Source organism: Danio rerio, chromosome 13 (genome assembly GCF_052040795.2).
Source record: "Danio rerio strain M-AB ecotype USA chromosome 13, GRCz13ab, whole genome shotgun sequence".
NCBI classification, from domain to species: Eukaryota; Metazoa; Chordata; class Actinopteri; order Cypriniformes; family Danionidae; genus Danio; species Danio rerio.
This window is the reverse complement of record NC_141033.1, coordinates 25,437,451-25,455,096: the sequence shown is the minus strand read 5'-3', so window position 1 is coordinate 25,455,096 and position 17,646 is coordinate 25,437,451. Positions and strand designations below refer to the sequence as shown.

The window sequence follows — 17,646 nt, the reverse complement described above, 5'->3', positions numbered from 1 at the left end:
GTCAGCTTTTAAACTGAAACCTAAGTTACTTTCGGTTGCTATTCAGATTTCAGCAACAACTGTTTGCATCACATGCCTACTATCACACCCCACAAGTAGTTCCTGCTTGTGCCTTATTCAAAAGATATATATTTACATTTAATACTGCAATCAAAGAACCCCATATTCTCCTGATATTGCAGTTTATATCACCCATGTGACCTATTTTCAAAATTTGTCTAATGGTGACGTTTAACGTTTGAATAAGCATATAAATTATAAACAGGCAATACTTTGGGCACCACAATTTTAAGGGTCCTTCTGCACGTTGTTACTGAGACGAACTTGACCTCCTTGTCATCACAGGCACTCTTGCTGTAGCTTTAAACAGTTTACCAGAATGAAGATTATAACGTTAATATTGTGACCTTCAATATTCTGTTTAGCTAACGTTATATGCGCATGATTAACAGAAACCTAAAATGTCGGTAAATCGTTGTATTTACTTATTGTCGCGCTCCCACATCCGATACCGGGTCTGTGCTAGCACAAACCTCTCTACTGTTTCTACACTAAGCACAACACAGCATTCAACAAGAACGAGATTTGACAAACTATCCACTAGACATTCATCTTCAGGCTCGTCAAGACCGCTGGACACCTCACTGTTTATTCCGCTCGCCGTCAAAACAGATGAAGACGCGGAGGGATCAGTTGGCGCGGAGCTGACGAAGCCCCTGGATAAAAGTAAAGTCGATGCTTATTATTAGCGTTTATTATGTTTTTAAAGAGTAATATATTATCTATTTAGTATATCTAGCGAGGAGACTAATGTATTACAATGTATTATATTACAAACTGGATATTTGGTAAATTGTTGCGTCAGAATAACATTTGCCGCTTGTTTACCTGTTTTGTTGACAGATGAGCTTCTCAAAGTGTTGAATAGATTCTACAAAAGGAAAGAGATGCAAAAACTGGCTTCTGACCAAGGACTTGACGGTAAGCATTGTGAACTTATGGTTGTTGTTACCTGATAAGGTACAATTGAACACAAGAATTCAGCCATATGAAAATATATATACATTTTAAATTGCTGGTTATTTTCTCACCTCCGAGTTATCCAAGATGTATTTAAAAAAAACATGTAATTGTAGTCCTTGGTGCACTATGAGTACATGACTCTAGAAATGGGCTTATATAAGGTTTTTGGCGGTATGATAACCTTGGATAAAAAATACCACAGTATCGTTATTACCGCTCTAAAATAAGTTCTTTTTAAATGTCTGGGTAAGAAAAAAAACTTTTTCCTTTTGAACACAATTTATTTTATTTTAAGAAACAATTATAATATTTTGGAGCAGTTAACATGTCAGGCTAAATAGTGAAAATGAATCATTGCCTTCTGCTTTCTTCATTAGTTTCAAAAACATAGATTTCTTTACAAAACGTAAAAAAAAATACATTAAAAGAACCTTACATATACCCTGGGAACGGTATAACAGAACATTTTAGCAGTATTAAAACCTTGACCTTTCCAAACCGTGGTAAACTGGTTCTTGTCCCATGCCTACATGGAAAGCTTTAAAGGGATAGTTAACCAAAAAAAAAAAATCAATTTACTGACTTACTCGTCCTCAAACCTTAATGAGTTGCCCATTTATGTTGAACGCAAAAGAAGATATTTTGAAAAATGTTAGAAACCTGTAACCATTGACTTATTTAGTTGGAAAAACAAATTCTATCGAAGTCAGTGATCACACATTTCCAGCATTTTTCTAAATAACTTATTTTGTTTAACAGATCAGGTTTGTGACAAGTGAAGGGTCTGTAAATGATTGGTCTGTGTACCATTTTTGTTTGCCTTGGTTAAATAACTACACATTTTACCTCTAACTACACCTCCAGACGTGAGTTGTATATCATGATGTGACAGCTTACTATCCAGACTGACCACAAACACACTCAGGGCCATTTGCTGATGCTTTAAATTAATGTTATAATGTTATAATGTTGTAAAATTCATCCAGTTTCGAGCATAGATTAATAATTTTGCTTCATAAGACCTCAATGTCAGAAGCCAAGGATATTAATTTTGAATTGCACTCTGTACATATATATTTTTTATACTCTCAAAGAGCCAAGATAATTAACTTGTATTTATTAATCAACAAAGGCCACAGTTTCAGCTCAAAATCATCGTTAATGTTCTGTTGAACCAAAAGTGACCAACATTTTGGATGGCCTCAGGAGGGAAACATTAAATGTGAATTTCCCTTTTTTAATTTTTATGTATACTATCACAAGTATACCGTTATGCTTTATTACAAAGCATTTTAGTGATGATTGTTTTATTTTTTCTTCAACAGCTCGTCTCTTTCATCAAGCATTTGTTAGTTTTAGGAAATATGTGTTGGAAATGAACTCGCTAAATGCTGACTTGCACATCATCCTTAATGACATCTGTTGCGGAGCTGGTGAGTATTTACATCAGTTAACTTCCTTTAATCAAAACCCTTCATTGCTGAAGCGTGTTTTAATAGATGCTGAGTTTAATTCTGTGATGCTGCTTTTATCTGTAAATACTTTGGAAAAAATACTCATTAATAGTTAAATTAATTATGTGAGCCTGGACCACAAACCCAATGTTATACTTTTGGCAATAGCTAAAAATACATTGTAGGTGTCAAAACGTATGTATTTTATAACGAAATAATTTGATTTTTAAGTAATGTTTATGAAGACTTTTTGTAAATTTTCAACTGTAATTATACAAAATTCAAACAAATATATAAAACTCAATGTTCGATTAGTAATGTACATTGTTTAGAACGTACTTTGGACATTTTAAAGTCAGTTTTCTCAGAGTTTTGATTTGCTTGAACCATCAAATTCCAGATTTTCACATAGCTGTATCTTGTCCTGTCTTGCAAGATATTGTCCTATCCTAATAAAGTAATGTCAAATAGAAGCTTATTTATTAAGCTTTCAGATAATGCATATATTTCCAAAAAATTACACTTACGACCATTTTTAGCTGTATAGGGTGGTATAAATAGCCACAAAAGCTACAAAAATCATGTCCTGTTATTAGCAGCCATTTAAATAGTTTGTTTCATAACAATTATAAAAATCTATTAGAACATTGTTAAATAAGTTGTATAAATGTGCATTCCTTAATATAATGTTCAGTACTACTAAACAAATATCAGACATTTTAAATAGGCAGTATCCATAAGAAATCTTAACTCCATAATCTTTTTTTTCCCCCTTCTTCCAGGTCACATAGATGATATTTTCCCGTACTTTATGAGACACGCCAAACAGATTTTTCCAATGTTGGACTGTATAGATGATTTACGCAAGATCAGTGACTTACGAGTTCCAGCAAACTGGTACTGAGATTCTCATCCACATATTTTACTTTACTAAAGTTATCTTGCACAATACTGTGAATAAGTCATGAATAATTGTTAGCGTTTTTACCAATACACAAATGTCTAATGTCTTGCAGGTATCCAGAGGCCAGAGCTATTCAAAGAAAGATTGTTTTTCATGCAGGACCCACCAACAGCGGTAAAACTTATCATGCCATTAAAAGATACTTAGAAGCCAAATCTGGAGTTTACTGTGGACCTCTAAAGCTGCTGGCCCATGAAATCTATGAGAAGAGCAATGCTGCAGTGAGTTTATGTTTATTTTGATTTTCAGTGTAATTTTAGATAAGCTGTGAGCTAAAGAGCTGTCATGTTTTCTCATTAGGGAGTGCCGTGTGACCTGGTGACAGGAGAAGAAAGGATATTTGTTGATCCAGAAGGAAAACCATCTGGCCACATCGCCTCTACCATTGAGATGTGCAGTGTCACAACTCCTTGTAAGCATGATCGTATTAGTTGTGTTTATTGTGTTGATGATAATCTAATGAAAATACAAAATAAATAGATACAATACATAATAGATCAAATATAATATAAAAGTATGCACAAATATGAATGAATATTAAATTATAAACATCTAGGACAGTGGTTCCCAACCTTTTTTAACCCAAGGTCCACTAAACCAAACACTAATGTTAATCCATTTAATTTTATCATATGCCAAGTAAAAAAGCTTAATAATGTGTCCTTGTAGCTTCTGTGAGTTAAATAATTAGCTATTCATTTCACATTTTAAAATGTAATTTTACATGTATCCATATTGCAGGCCTGCAGATAATTTTAAGCACCTGAACTCTGCATAAGTATGAGCATCTTAACACCCACAGCAGCATTTGCCTATTAAATCTGGTCCTGGGTGCATTGGGTTCTGTGAGAATACTAGACCAGTTTACAGCAATGTATTTAGCAAAAAAAAAAAAAAAAATTTAAATTAGGGAGTTAATAAACTAATCAGTAAAAATCAAATGGTGAATGAGTGGTAAAAATGTATTATTAATTTCTCATTATTTTATTATACATCAAATTATAACTTGACATTGTTTTTACATATATTAGCGATGGTATTTCTTGTAACAGCTGGTCATGCACTACAGGTTGAAAACCACTAAACTAGAACAACATTTTTTATAATTTGTTTATAACTCTAATTACTTTTTTTTTTTTGCTCTAACTCGGCTGTTTCATGATCATTTATTGACTGTGGAGCTATCTTGAGCCTTAGTATGGAGAAATTCATCTGTACTTTTCAAAAATCTATATTTTGTTAAGATGAAGTGGCTGTGATTGACGAGATTCAGATGATCAAGGATCCTGCCAGAGGCTGGGCATGGACAAGAGCTCTTCTTGGTGAGTTTGCTTTACAAAGTTATCAAAAATTATATATTTACACAAACAGCTAGGTTTAAAAGCCTGAGTACACATCAGGTATTTAAAATTGTATGAAAGATAGTATTATTTTAGGATAATTTTTTAACATAATAATAAAGAAAAATGCCTGACCAAAAAAGGTATATTCTAATAATTTGTTTTATATTAGTACTAGCCCCTTTTACACAGCGATACCAATAAATATTTAGAAAATTTCCAGAACAACTTTACAGCTAAATAATTTTTTTTTTTTTAAAACGCTGTTCACACTGGCAAGGACGTTCCAGAATTTTTTTGGAGAGACCATTCACACATCCATTCCAAAACACTGTTAAATTCTGATTTAATGAATTTTTAATGATTCGCAGATGTGAAAGCGTCTGAATGTTCTAATTGGCTGGAGTAGACATCTCATGTCAGTACATTCTAAAAATGAACACTCCTTCTGGCAATTTTCCTTCTGCGTTCACACAAAGCTGCATTCCTGCAAATTACCTGTATATTTCTGGAAATTTGCCGGAATGAATTTACTTCAGAAGGTGAATTGAATTTACTTTAGAAGGTCTATATGTGTGAAAGGAGCTATTGTTTTGATAATCTCATGCAATGTCACAAATCCTATTTCCAAAATAAATTGCATTAATTTTTGGCTGAGAAGTCAAAACAGGTCAAATTGGTGGTCAAATCAGATCAAATCTTTGCATTCATTGTCATCCTAAAATATGATCATGGGATACATCCTCCAAAATGGTTATTTAGCAAATAAAAAGCTTCATACACTGATCAGTTTGTGTTAAAATCATTGTTGTCAAACTTGCAACAAGCATATTTACTCCAGTAAGGAGTCAATTACTGACTCATAAGTATTTGCTTGCTTAAAGGGATCCCAGTTCACCCAAAATGTCTTCATTTATGCACCTTTCACTTTTCACATACCTGTTTGAGTTTCTTTCTCCTACAAAGGAAGATATACTGAAAGGCCTGTGGAAAAAAAAGGTTTCAGTCTGTTAGATGTAAGAATAAATAGTAGCAAGTGTTCTCCAAAACAATGACAACATTTGCGTTTTGAAAATATTAAACTGATAAAGACATGCAAAAGCATGCAGTTTGTCACTTTTCCCTAAATGGAGCAACGATTTTTCCGCATCACCATACTTCAGTTTCTCCTCAAATCTTGACCAATCAAATGCTTTCTAGTATCTGAGATGCCCTGCCACCTTCAAGACGCTTCCCATTTGATGTGCTTGAGCTCAATCACTCTCACTGGCAGAGCTGTAATAAAAACAACATGCTATTGGCTGTTGTTTTTTAAATGGTAGAGCTACTTTATGTCCCACTCTCTCATTTTTTAGTTGAAATAACATCAAATAAAAAGTGCATATTTTAAAGCACTTCACAGGATCTTGGAAGAATGTTGGGAAAAATGCCAATCAACTTCCACAGTATTATTAATTCCTACTTTGGATGTCAATAGCTGTACATTTATATTTTTGGGTGAACAATCTCTTTAAATCCAAATAACACTTTGTTTTGGTCGTTTTAAATTGTTTAGTGTTGTAAATGGAAATATGAAGTCGCTCTTTTGAAATAGGTCTGTGTGCTGAGGAGATTCATGTGTGTGGAGAAGCAGCAGCTGTGGACTTTATCACTGAGCTCATGTTTACCACTGGAGAAGAGGTTGAGGTGAGTCTGGACATCTCAGAACTTCTTAATGACAACTGCTGAGAAGACTGCTGACAGCTACTATAGGTTACTGCAAATCCTACAATGCAATGTTTACTTTGCATGTGCTCTTATAAAGTTATGTTGATGCTTTTGTGCACTTATTTTAAGCCTAAACATTATTTTTCATCAAATGGTTTGATATACTGAGCCCTTTGTTGTGTTTTTAACAAAAGTATATATTTTTTTCATCCTAAAGGTGCATAATTATAAAAGGCTGACCCCGTTTTCAATCTCAAATCATGCTGTGGAGTCATTAGATAACCTGAAGCCTGGTGACTGCATTGTGTGCTTTAGCAAAAATGACATCTACTCAATCAGCAGACAGATAGAAATTCGTGGCTTGGAGTGTGCCGTCATTTATGGCAGTTTGCCTCCTGGTAAGATTAATAATAAGATTTTAGTTTAAAGGGATAGTTCATCCAAAGATGATCATTTATTCAAACTTAAGTTGATGTATTTTTGTTTCATATGTTCTATTAAACATAAGGAGATATTTTGAAGAATGTTTCAGATAGTTGACGATGGTACTCATCGACAGCCATAGCAATAGAGTAAAAAAGTGGAAGTTAAAGGCAACTGTGGATGAACTATCTCTTTATTTAACGGCCTGTATCAATAACACTACTCCAGCCTGTTGTTACATTAGAATTATTTGATCTGCATATGTTCATCTAACACCTTTATTGGTCAACAGGCACCAAGTTGGCTCAAGCTAAAAAGTTTAATGATCCAGATGACCCTTGCAAAATCCTTGTTGCCACAGATGCCATTGGAATGGGTTTGAATCTGTGAGTAACTTCTTAAAATCATACAAGTAATCCTATGTTAAGTTTTGACACATTTGATAACTATTAAGAATTTCTGCTCATCATTAATTGTTTATTTTGCCTCGAGAGTCAACATGCCGTGCACAGCCCTCTTTTGTTAAAATTATATTTATTATTTTCCCTAACATATTCATTTGACCGTTAAGTTATTCTTATTAGATTAGCTCCTTATTTGGATTTGGTACTACTGACTAATCTAATTTATATACACTATTCTGACCCCCTAGTTTTTAACGTTTCTTATTTATTTTTATTTTTTTATTTTTTTGCAAATCAAAAATAATAATTATATATAATAATAATAACAATTATAAACCATATTAGGTAGCCACTATGTTAGGTGTGCAATCTGACACAATGACACAAATCATGAAAATAAAGCTACTTTATTTTGGTCTCTTGACAAGACAAGATCTAAAACAGACAGGGAAAGAGTCAAACAAAATAATTTATCGATTTTACACACATCATAATACCAGTCTTACATGTAAAGCACAAAAAATTTCCTTCAAATCGGTCATGTCCTGTAGCCATCATCTTTGAATCAACCTTCATCATTGTAAGCTGCTTGCTTTTCTGTCTGTCCATTGCTTCGTTTGTTAGATGTTTACTCACAATTTATTTTACAGTCTGAACCGCGTCAAATGCACAAAATGCTCGATTCGAGCCACAGGATTTCTATTAGCATCTTTGCATTGACTTCACATGTAAATCACTCTTCTTCGGCGTCTGCTTATTGCACTGGCTGCCAAACAATCTCCCCCACTCTCATGTAATGTTTGGATTGTGAGGGCGCAGGTAAGATGTCATTTTTCAGGAGACAGTCAAATACATCACGTGCACTGCGTTTGCAATGTCTATTTAAAACAATTAATTGCAAACTGAAGTAAATATCGTTTGATTATATGGTTTAGTATTGGATGTTTTATTAGAGTATTTACATTTGTGAAATGTAAGTGTAACCAGTAAGTGTCACTGTTGTCTAAGATATATATTATCATTTTATTTTGATTACCAGTAGCTGTTTTATAAATACATTTAAAAAAACTTATATTGCTTATAAACATATTTTAGTGCCACTCAGACCAACAAATTCTATGACATGAATGTTTTTCAGAACAAAAAGTAGTAATTAGTGGCATCCACTTAATCAAGTCACTTTTGAATATATCACATGGTGATAAAGTGGTATACTTCAGAAATGTACCTTAATTTAAACTGCAGTTTTTTTTTTTCCTTCAATCATTCATGTCACTGCGTTAATCACAGCATATTTTGTACATGAGTTTGTTTTAATTTTGTATTTCTGTACATTCTTTAGGAGTATCAGGAGAATCATCTTCAACTCTCTGGTGAAACACAGTCTGAATGAGAAGGGGGAGAAAGAGGTGGACACTATCTCCACATCACAGGCGCTGCAGATCGCTGGCCGAGCGGGACGCTTCAGCTCTGTGTTTAAAGAGGGGGAGGTCACCACCATGCACAGAGATGACCTGCCTGTTTTGAAGGAGATCTTGGGGAAGCCTGTTGACCCCATTGCAGTAAGCCTAATTTTAGATTTACTCTAAAAGTAAGGCTTGGTGATATTTTTCATCATTCAAATGAGTGAAGGGTTTTCCTCTTTTTGAACTTAGACTGCAGGATTACACCCCACAGCGGAGCAGATAGAGATGTTTGCCTACCATCTTCCACAAGCGACTCTCTCAAACCTCATTGTAGGTCCAAACATACAACATGATCATATAATCATTTTACTGATGAGTAATGTTTATTATTTAACTCACTCTCTTTTCAATCTGCTTCTCTGTACAGGATATTTTTGTAAGTCTTTCACAAGTGGATGGACTGTACTTTGTTTGCAACATCGATGACTTCAAATTCTTAGCAGATATGATTCAGCACATCCCTCTAAATCTGCGCTCCCGCTATGTGTTCTGCACAGCCCCTATCAACAAAAAACAGCCTTTTGTTTGTACATCCTTTCTCAAGGTGAGTGGCTCAACTTGAATGATTATTAGAGATTAATAGAATGTTTTACCATTAAGCCTTGAACATTTAATCGCTTGGTTTGCTTCAGTTGGAAGCAATATATGACACAGCAGGAATGTATTTTGTTTTAATGTTTACCAAGTTAGCTAAATGCTATATAAATCTTCTTTAGTTCGCCAGACAGTTCAGCAGAGACGAGCCTCTGACATTCAACTGGGTGTGTCGACAAGTCAATTGGCCCCTGTCCCCTCCCAAAAACATCAAGGACCTGGTTCACCTGGAGGCTGTCCATGATGTTCTAGATCTTTATCTCTGGCTCAGGTAAAGAACTTGTGTCATAAAAACATTCTGTAAGTTTAATAACTTCCTTGCTAGTATAAAAGCAGCTCATACTGAAGCAAATTTGCTGAAAAGACAGGCTGTGGAATGTGAACATTTTAAATTGCAATAGTGTTTCTGGACTCATTATTGTTTTCTGACACCTATTCAAACAGTGTGACATTTTATCATGCAACAATGTGCCTAAACTAGAGTTGAAGATCTTTGCCTGAACCTGAATTTTGACTGCGGTCATACTATCAGCCAGTTCAGAAAGAACCTGTCATTCTAGCCGCAAATGTATTTCGGTGGTCACTCATACACTGTGTATTACGGTAGAGCGTTAAACAGCACAGCAAGCTGAAAAGGAAGATGCAAGGCCACTCGCTACATTGAAACCGCTGTCATAGAAAATTAAATGGATCTTGGTTGGTAAAAGATGAACAAACAATCCTACCCAAAAGTTGCAAAATTAGCCAGATCAGAACTATGCATCTCGGCCTGTAGCAGCAGTGAAAGGGTGTTCAGTGCTGCTGGACGCACCATCCTGATCGCAGGACTGCGCTAAAGCCATTTACAGTAGATGCAATAAAGTTCCTCCTCAAAAACATGAAGCCTAATCTTGGTGAGTAAAGGGTTTTTAAAATGATAATTAAATATTATTAAACCATAAAATCATAATGTAGACAGAGTAGACAGGCTAATGTTGGCATTATTCTTTTAATATTCAGCTTCACCGTTGCCCTAATGCCAGATTGTTAAGAGAAGTGGCAAAACAAATCTCGCAGAGCCTTTATCTTAATTTCATTATTACCAAATACCCGCCATAATTTAGATTTTATATGAGTTTAATTTGTTTGGAAAGACTTCTTTTTATTGGTGTGTTGGACAACTTAACGGCAAAGTGTTTGTACCTAGGCCTATTTAGAGTGCTGAGATGTTTAAATGTTACAGAGGACTTATTTTATTTTATTTTTTCCAACTTCCAAGTGGCCTATAGTCTACGCTTGTTATGAATAAATTATGTTAAAACATATAAATGACTCATTCTTGAATAAAGGCAAAAGAGCTGTGTGCAGGCGCACATTTGAATAATGTCGGGCTGTAAACGGGTTCGGGCTTTATAAAGCTGTCAATGAAAATGTACCTGTCGGGCTCGGGCTGAATTCTGTCGAGCTCTGGCCCTATCGGGCCTAGTTTTTATGGACCGATTACAGCTCTAGCCTAAACTCTTGCAATAACTATAAACTGAATATTGATTTCTACTTCTACATCACTGACTGTTAAGCTTCACTTATTAATTCACACTGTAGTCAATAAATGACAACTGAGGTAAACGGGTCGACACAGAAACCAAACAAAAATGCTCTTAAAATGTTTGTTCACCCCAAAAAATTGACATTCTGTGATTTAATTACTCATTCCTATCCACTGAGACTTTTGTTTGGAGCACAAATTAAGTTTTATTAGTATTATTTCAGTGATTTTGATAAACTATATCTTGCACATAAGTTTAGGGTGTGCATTTAATACAGGCAATATAACGTTTCAGTGTTGTTCTGATGACTTTAATGCCAATATGTCATACTTCTTGTAATAAACGTGCACAATAATCTGATGTGAGGCATTAGGGAACTGAATCATACAGTTTACAGTTGAACAACTGAAGTCACATGGAATGTTTTGACAATGTTTTAGGTCTTTTTTCTGGACTTTGAATATCTCAAAATCAATGCTGTCTATAGAGGATGAGGGAGCTCTCAGATCTCATCTAAAATATCTTAATTTGTGTTCTGGGTAGGGTTGCACCAGCTGACTGTAAATTCTGTCTTAAACTGGAACATACAGTCCACACTAGAGGCTTAGCAACTACTAGCTAGTTTGTAACTTAATTTGTTCTCATTTTAGCTGCACCACATGCTCTTAAGGCAAACCGTAGTTAGTAGGTCGTATGCTTTCCATAAAGTCATACGTAGTCGCATTGAATGATGCAAAATCCATTAAAAAGCATTTACAACGTTGAACTGCTTTAAAATTCTGCAACTACTGCATCTGCATATAACTGATTTATGAAAAGGAAATTATAAGTCACATTTGTATAGCACATAAAATTAAAGTCAGTTACTAATAACAGACGCAATATCTGCATCGTGAGCCATGAATGCACGCAAAATACACATGACGTCATCAAAGTACGGAGACCCGGCAGAGTGATAGGAAAACATATTACTACGGTTCTTTGCGTTCCCTCGCAAAGATGTTTTCCGTTCTCTCGCAAAACTGTTTCTCCACAAACACTTCCTGTTCACTTCATTCATGTAAACCCTCACGTTTTTGCTGAAATTCTTCCATATTTTACCATTCTATGCACTTTCTTTACATTAAAGCTGTGCGTCGATCATCGCCTTTCATATGCTACTTCTGAAGCAGTGAATGCATGTATAAGCGCTGATTGACAGACGCACTCCGTACAATAAACTTATCCCAGATCAGCTTCTGCACACGCCATTTAAAGTGACACCTCTGTTATCACACAAGTGTACCACAAATGAATCTCAAGTTTTGTTTTGTTTGACAACACAGGTGTCTCTGTAAGAATACGAAAGTTGACGGTCAACGCACAGCTTTAATGTAAAGCAAGTGAAAGCAGACATTTTAAAATTCATTTCAGCGTGCTTTCAAGATTAACGCAAAACATCTTTGCATGATAAGGCAAAACATCTTTGCAAGATAACGCAAAACATCTTTGCATGATAGCGCAAAACATCTTTGCATGATAGCGCAAAATATCTTTTCATGATAGCGCAAAACATCTTTGCATGATAGCGCAAAAAATCTTTGCATGATAGCAAGTGAAAGCAGACATTTTAAAATTCATTTCAGCGTGCTTTCAAGATTAACGCAAAACATCTTTGCATGATAGCGCAAAACATCTTTGCATGATAGCGCAAATTATCTTTTTATGATAGCGCAAAACATCTTTGCATGATAGCGCAAAATATCTTTTCATGATAGCGCAAAACATCTTTGCATGATAGCGCAAAACATCTTTGCATGATAGCGCAAAACATCTTTACATGATAGCGCAAAACATCTTTGCAAGGCAACGCAAAACATCTTCGCATGATAATGCAAAACATCTTTGCGAGGGAATGCAAAACATCTTTGCATGATATCGCAAAATATCTTTTCATGATAGCGCAAAACATTGCATGATAGCGCAAAACATCTTTGCAAGGCAAGACGATGCAAAACATCTTCGCATGATAATGCAAAACATCTTTGCGGGGTAACGCAAAACATCTTTGCGGGGTAACGCAAAACATCTTTGCGGGGTAACGCAAAACATCTTTGCGGGATAACGCAAAACATCTTTGCGGGATAAAGCAAAACATCTTTGCGGGGTAACGCAAAACATCTTTGCATGGCAAGGCAATGCAATACATCTTCGCATGATAGTGCAAAACATCTTTGCGGGGGAACGCATAACATCTTTGCAAGGCAAGACGATGCAAAACATCTTCGCATGATAATGCAAAACATCTTTGCGAGGGAACGCAAAACATCTTTGCGAGGGAACGCAAAACATCTCTGCATGATAACCCAAAACATCTCTGCATGATAACGCAAAACATCATTGCGGGGTAACGCAAAAAAAAACATCTTTGCGGGGTAACGCAAAACATCTTTGCGGGGTAACGCATAACATCTTTGCGGAGGAACGCATAACATCTTTGCGGGGGAACGCATAACATCTTTGCGGGGGAACGCATAACATCTTTGCAGGGTAACGCATAACATCTTTGCGGGGGAACGCATAACATCTTTGCGGGGGAACGCATAACATCTTTGCGGGGGAACGCATAACATCTTTGCGGGGGAACGCATAACATCAAAATTAAACTCTTCTTTCATAAACCGAAAAAATGCTAGTTTTTGGAGGATATGAAGGCTGTGAGTAGAGGGAGATCATTCTTCATTAATATCTTGAGCTCCTCTATGTAAACTAATCTCGCTGTCGTCTCTTTTCTTCCATTATACATGGGGGTAGGCTGCCGTAAATATTTAGTTGGAACGTAGTGTTACGTTTAAACTAAGCTTAGTGGTGCAGCAAAAAAAATTTAGTATTGCGTAAATTGTAACTTAGAGTGCCTTTGTGCTATTAAGTCACAACTAGGCTGTGTTTAACTTGCACACTGCTGGTGCAACCGGCCTCAGAAGATGAACCAAGGTATCAGGACATTGGAATGACATGAGGGTGAATAATTAATAACAATTTCATTGTGGGGTGAACTAACTCTTTAACAACACTCTCTCTCGCAGCTATCGTTTTATGGACATGTTCCCGGATTCCAACCAAATCCGTGAAATTCAGAAGGCACTGGACGAAAACATCCAGATTGGTGTTCGTAACATCACACGGCTTATCCGTGCCATTGATAGCCAACCAACAGACACAGAATCCAACAGTTCATCCACGGTTCCTGAATCAGAGACGTCACAGAGGAAGGGACGAGTACTAAGAAGCCAAAATCAAAGAAAAGAGCTTCCTAGGAAGTCTTCGCTCAGCTCGAGACTGTTGCGGGACGGACTGTTGACAAAAGAGCTGTTATCGCAGCTGCAAAAAGAATGGGCTCGAGAGCAAAACGAAGACAACTCCATTCCAGTAAATAATGGCAAAAGAAAGAAAAAGTGAAGCTTTTTTTTTTGTAGGATGGACTTTTCTTCACTTTTTTCATAAAAGTAAGACTGTACTGATGATGTTCTGAAATGGAAAGTCTCTTCATTTTTGGAGCATCTATTGTACACTATATATAAAACACCACAATTTTCATATTAATGTAAAACAGAGCATCAGATTGAGGCCTGTACTAACCTGTACAATTTTAGATGTGACAATAAAATAATATTGATATTTTTAAAAGCTGTCCATTGCCTAACTTCAGAAAATAATGTCTCTTCTACAAGATGTTTCTCTTTAAAAATGGAAAAAGAGATCACTACAAACATGGTTTCTTATGACCAAAAACCGTGAAGCTGGATTTTGAGTTTTAAGAGATCAAAACAATATAGAGATAAATGTTTTGACTAGAAGTGTATTTACATTTGGTCATTTACCAGATGCTGTAGTCCAAAGCAACTTACAAATGAGGAGTCATTCAGCAATTCAACAACAGGAGTCAATACACACAAGAAGTGCTAATTATACAAAGGAAAGGTTATTGCACACTGAATCTGAAATTTTCGTCTGTAATTTTTGCATGTTAAAAAATTAATTTGACCTCACATTGTGTGGATTGTATTGATGCGCTGCCTCCGAAACTTTCTTCCATCACAAATAAACCCGGTTGGATTATTATTTTTTTTTTTTCAGTTTTTTACATCCAACAAGGGGCTTTGAGGGGTGTTTTGACAGGTCAGAACCACCATACAAGAGAAAGGCAAAATACAAAATGCTGTCTTGAGCCCAGACAACTTTGACATAAGCCCCTTCCACAAAGTGATACCGTTAATTATCAGGAATATTTCCGGAACGATTTTTCCCTCTGCCTTCACACACCGCAGCATTCTGGCAAATTACCGCTAATGTTACAACTTCTCTTTACGGAAAATAGCTGGAACGAATTTACTGGTATTTTCAAAAAGGACCTGTTCACACAAACAGACCATTCCAGATAATTAGCGGCAATTTTCCAGAAAGGTCTGTATGTGTGAAAGTGGCTAATGAGTCAAATTTAGTATTGGATAAACACAATATATAGCATACTCCTCTTTCATTAACCCCTTTCACACAATGATACCGGTAAATATCCGGAAGATTTCTGGAAAGACTTTTTTCAGAATTCAAAAAAGCGCTGTTAAAACAGGCTAGGACGTTACTGAATTTTTTCCGGAAAGGACCATTCACACATCCATTTCAAAATACCGGTAAATTCTGACATCATTTACCAGAAATGAGCTCTTAACGGCAGCGCTTGTATTTGTAAATATTTGACTACAGCCTCTGTGGATGGATCAGTATTGTGAACAACTTTGTTGAAAGCATAGAGAAACACTTTCGCATGTCGAGATGTTCATAATATGTGTGTGTGCTGGTGCTCACTAGCTGCTTTACGTGTACATGCATCAGAGCTTGAAGGTAAACAAACAACAGCTTATCATAAGCATTTTATCGATAATTATTTACACAGTTGGCATTAAGCAGGAACATAGAAATGTTAGCCGACTAACATTAACAGCTAAATGGGAAAACATTCACAGGTTTTTATTCTCATAAACCGTGCGGACATGAATGCGTCTGAGTGTTCTGATTGGCTAAAATACATGTAGATGTTCTAAACGTGAAGCAGTAATACCAGTAATGTTACAACTTCTCTTTCATGAAAATAGCCAGAATAAATTTACCGGTATTTACAAAAAGGGCCTGTTCCCACATACAGACCTTTCTGGAGAATTACCGGTAATTTTCCGGAAAGGTCAGTATGTGTAAAAGGGATTTTTGTCTACTTTGGAGGTGAACAAAGTATCACTTCTTGAATTGACTCTGAAATGTTAAGTTTTTTTTTGTAATGGATTAATTAATAAGCACTAGACTGTGCAAGGTTTGTGTATGTGACAAATTTTTCGGATATGAATATGAAAAAATGCATACAAAAATTTCAAACTGTAGTGAGAAAGACCCCAACTCTTAAAGCTCAGAGAATTAAGTGCTAGAGTAAGGTTTCTTGTTTTGTTTTTAGGAGCGAGATAGAAGAGTGTTTTTACAGCTGGTTTGTCAAGCCCACTCACCTGTGTGAAGCACCCTTTATAAATGTAGTGTACTTTCATTTTAGTAAGAAGGTTTCTATTGCAAGTATTAGAGAGTGTTTTCTATAGTGTGTTTTCAACATAACCTTACAACTACGTGCCACATAACTCCAATTAAAGAATCAGCAGACTGTAAGGAAATGGTTATGAAAAGATGACATATGGTTGCAAATTTACCTATAGTTGGTTGAATGTATTATCCAATCAGTCTACTTATACTTTGTCAACTGCTAGTAGTTAATTACTAATAATCAACAATCTCTAAATATTAGTGCAAACAAAAAAAAAAAGGTTAACCTGTATGGCTCTGTAGCTGATATTTAGAATTTGATGCAATGGTTGTTCAAATATATATATATATATATATATATATATATATATATATATATATATATATATATATATATATATATATATATATATACATATATATATATATATATATATATATATATATATATATACATATACATATATATATATATATATATACATATAAATATATATATATATATATATATATATATATATATATATATATATATATATATACATATATACATATATATATATATATATATATATATATATATATATATATATATATATATATATATATATATATATAAATATATAATTTTTTTTTTTTATGCACTTGACATCTCTCTTAAAGGACAAAACCGAGCATTAAAAAGAGGGCTGTGCCACTCGCTTTACATATGACAATATTAAATATGATATCAATAAATATAAGTTTACCACCAAAATCTTACATGTAACACAAATTTAAGAAAACCTCTTGTTCCCATGACTAGCAAAATTGTGAAGCTGCATCTGACCTTGCAGTTCACTGAACCTGCTGTTTAAAACCAATAATTTGTATTTACCCTCTGCTATTTTTAGCATGGTTATTGAATCAGATGTTATTTTAGGAACTCAACTCAGCCAATGCAATACTACAGCTATTTCAGTGGTTTTGTCATCCACATCTTACTGCAACAGCCTTGTACAGTAAAAAAAAAAAATCAATGCAAAGTAGAACTTTTCATGTAACAGGGTCAGACTTTACATAAGCATTATATATTATTACAGGATTTATTAACCTATGTTGTTATTATTTTCAATTCAGTAAATTATTTGTTCATATTACTACTGAAATGCAATAGTAAATGGAGAAATTAATGTTAAGATTTAGT

At 34.9% G+C, this 17,646-nt stretch overlaps 1 protein-coding gene and 1 long non-coding RNA gene across 2 annotated transcripts in view; one reads left to right on the top strand and one right to left on the bottom strand.

Moving 5' to 3' along the window:
* Window positions 1-302: 302 nt before the first annotated feature.
* On the top strand, window positions 303-14,567 carry supv3l1 (SUV3-like helicase). Its single transcript, NM_001083564.1, is given in 15 exon segments — window positions 303-726; window positions 904-981; window positions 2,349-2,456; window positions 3,260-3,374; window positions 3,494-3,662; window positions 3,742-3,853; window positions 4,686-4,763; window positions 6,376-6,467; window positions 6,706-6,886; window positions 7,204-7,297; window positions 8,658-8,877; window positions 8,971-9,051; window positions 9,149-9,325; window positions 9,498-9,646; window positions 13,967-14,567. Coding segments are annotated over 15 exon segments (2,292 nt in total). The 5' UTR covers window positions 303-461; the 3' UTR covers window positions 14,340-14,567.
* Window positions 4,581-17,646, bottom strand: part of LOC141377176 (uncharacterized) — a 56,718-nt gene continuing 43,652 nt past the window's right edge. The window contains exon 3 of the long non-coding RNA XR_015505956.1: window positions 4,581-5,765. This is a non-coding gene — a long non-coding RNA (uncharacterized LOC141377176). The remainder of the gene's footprint in view (window positions 5,766-17,646) is intronic.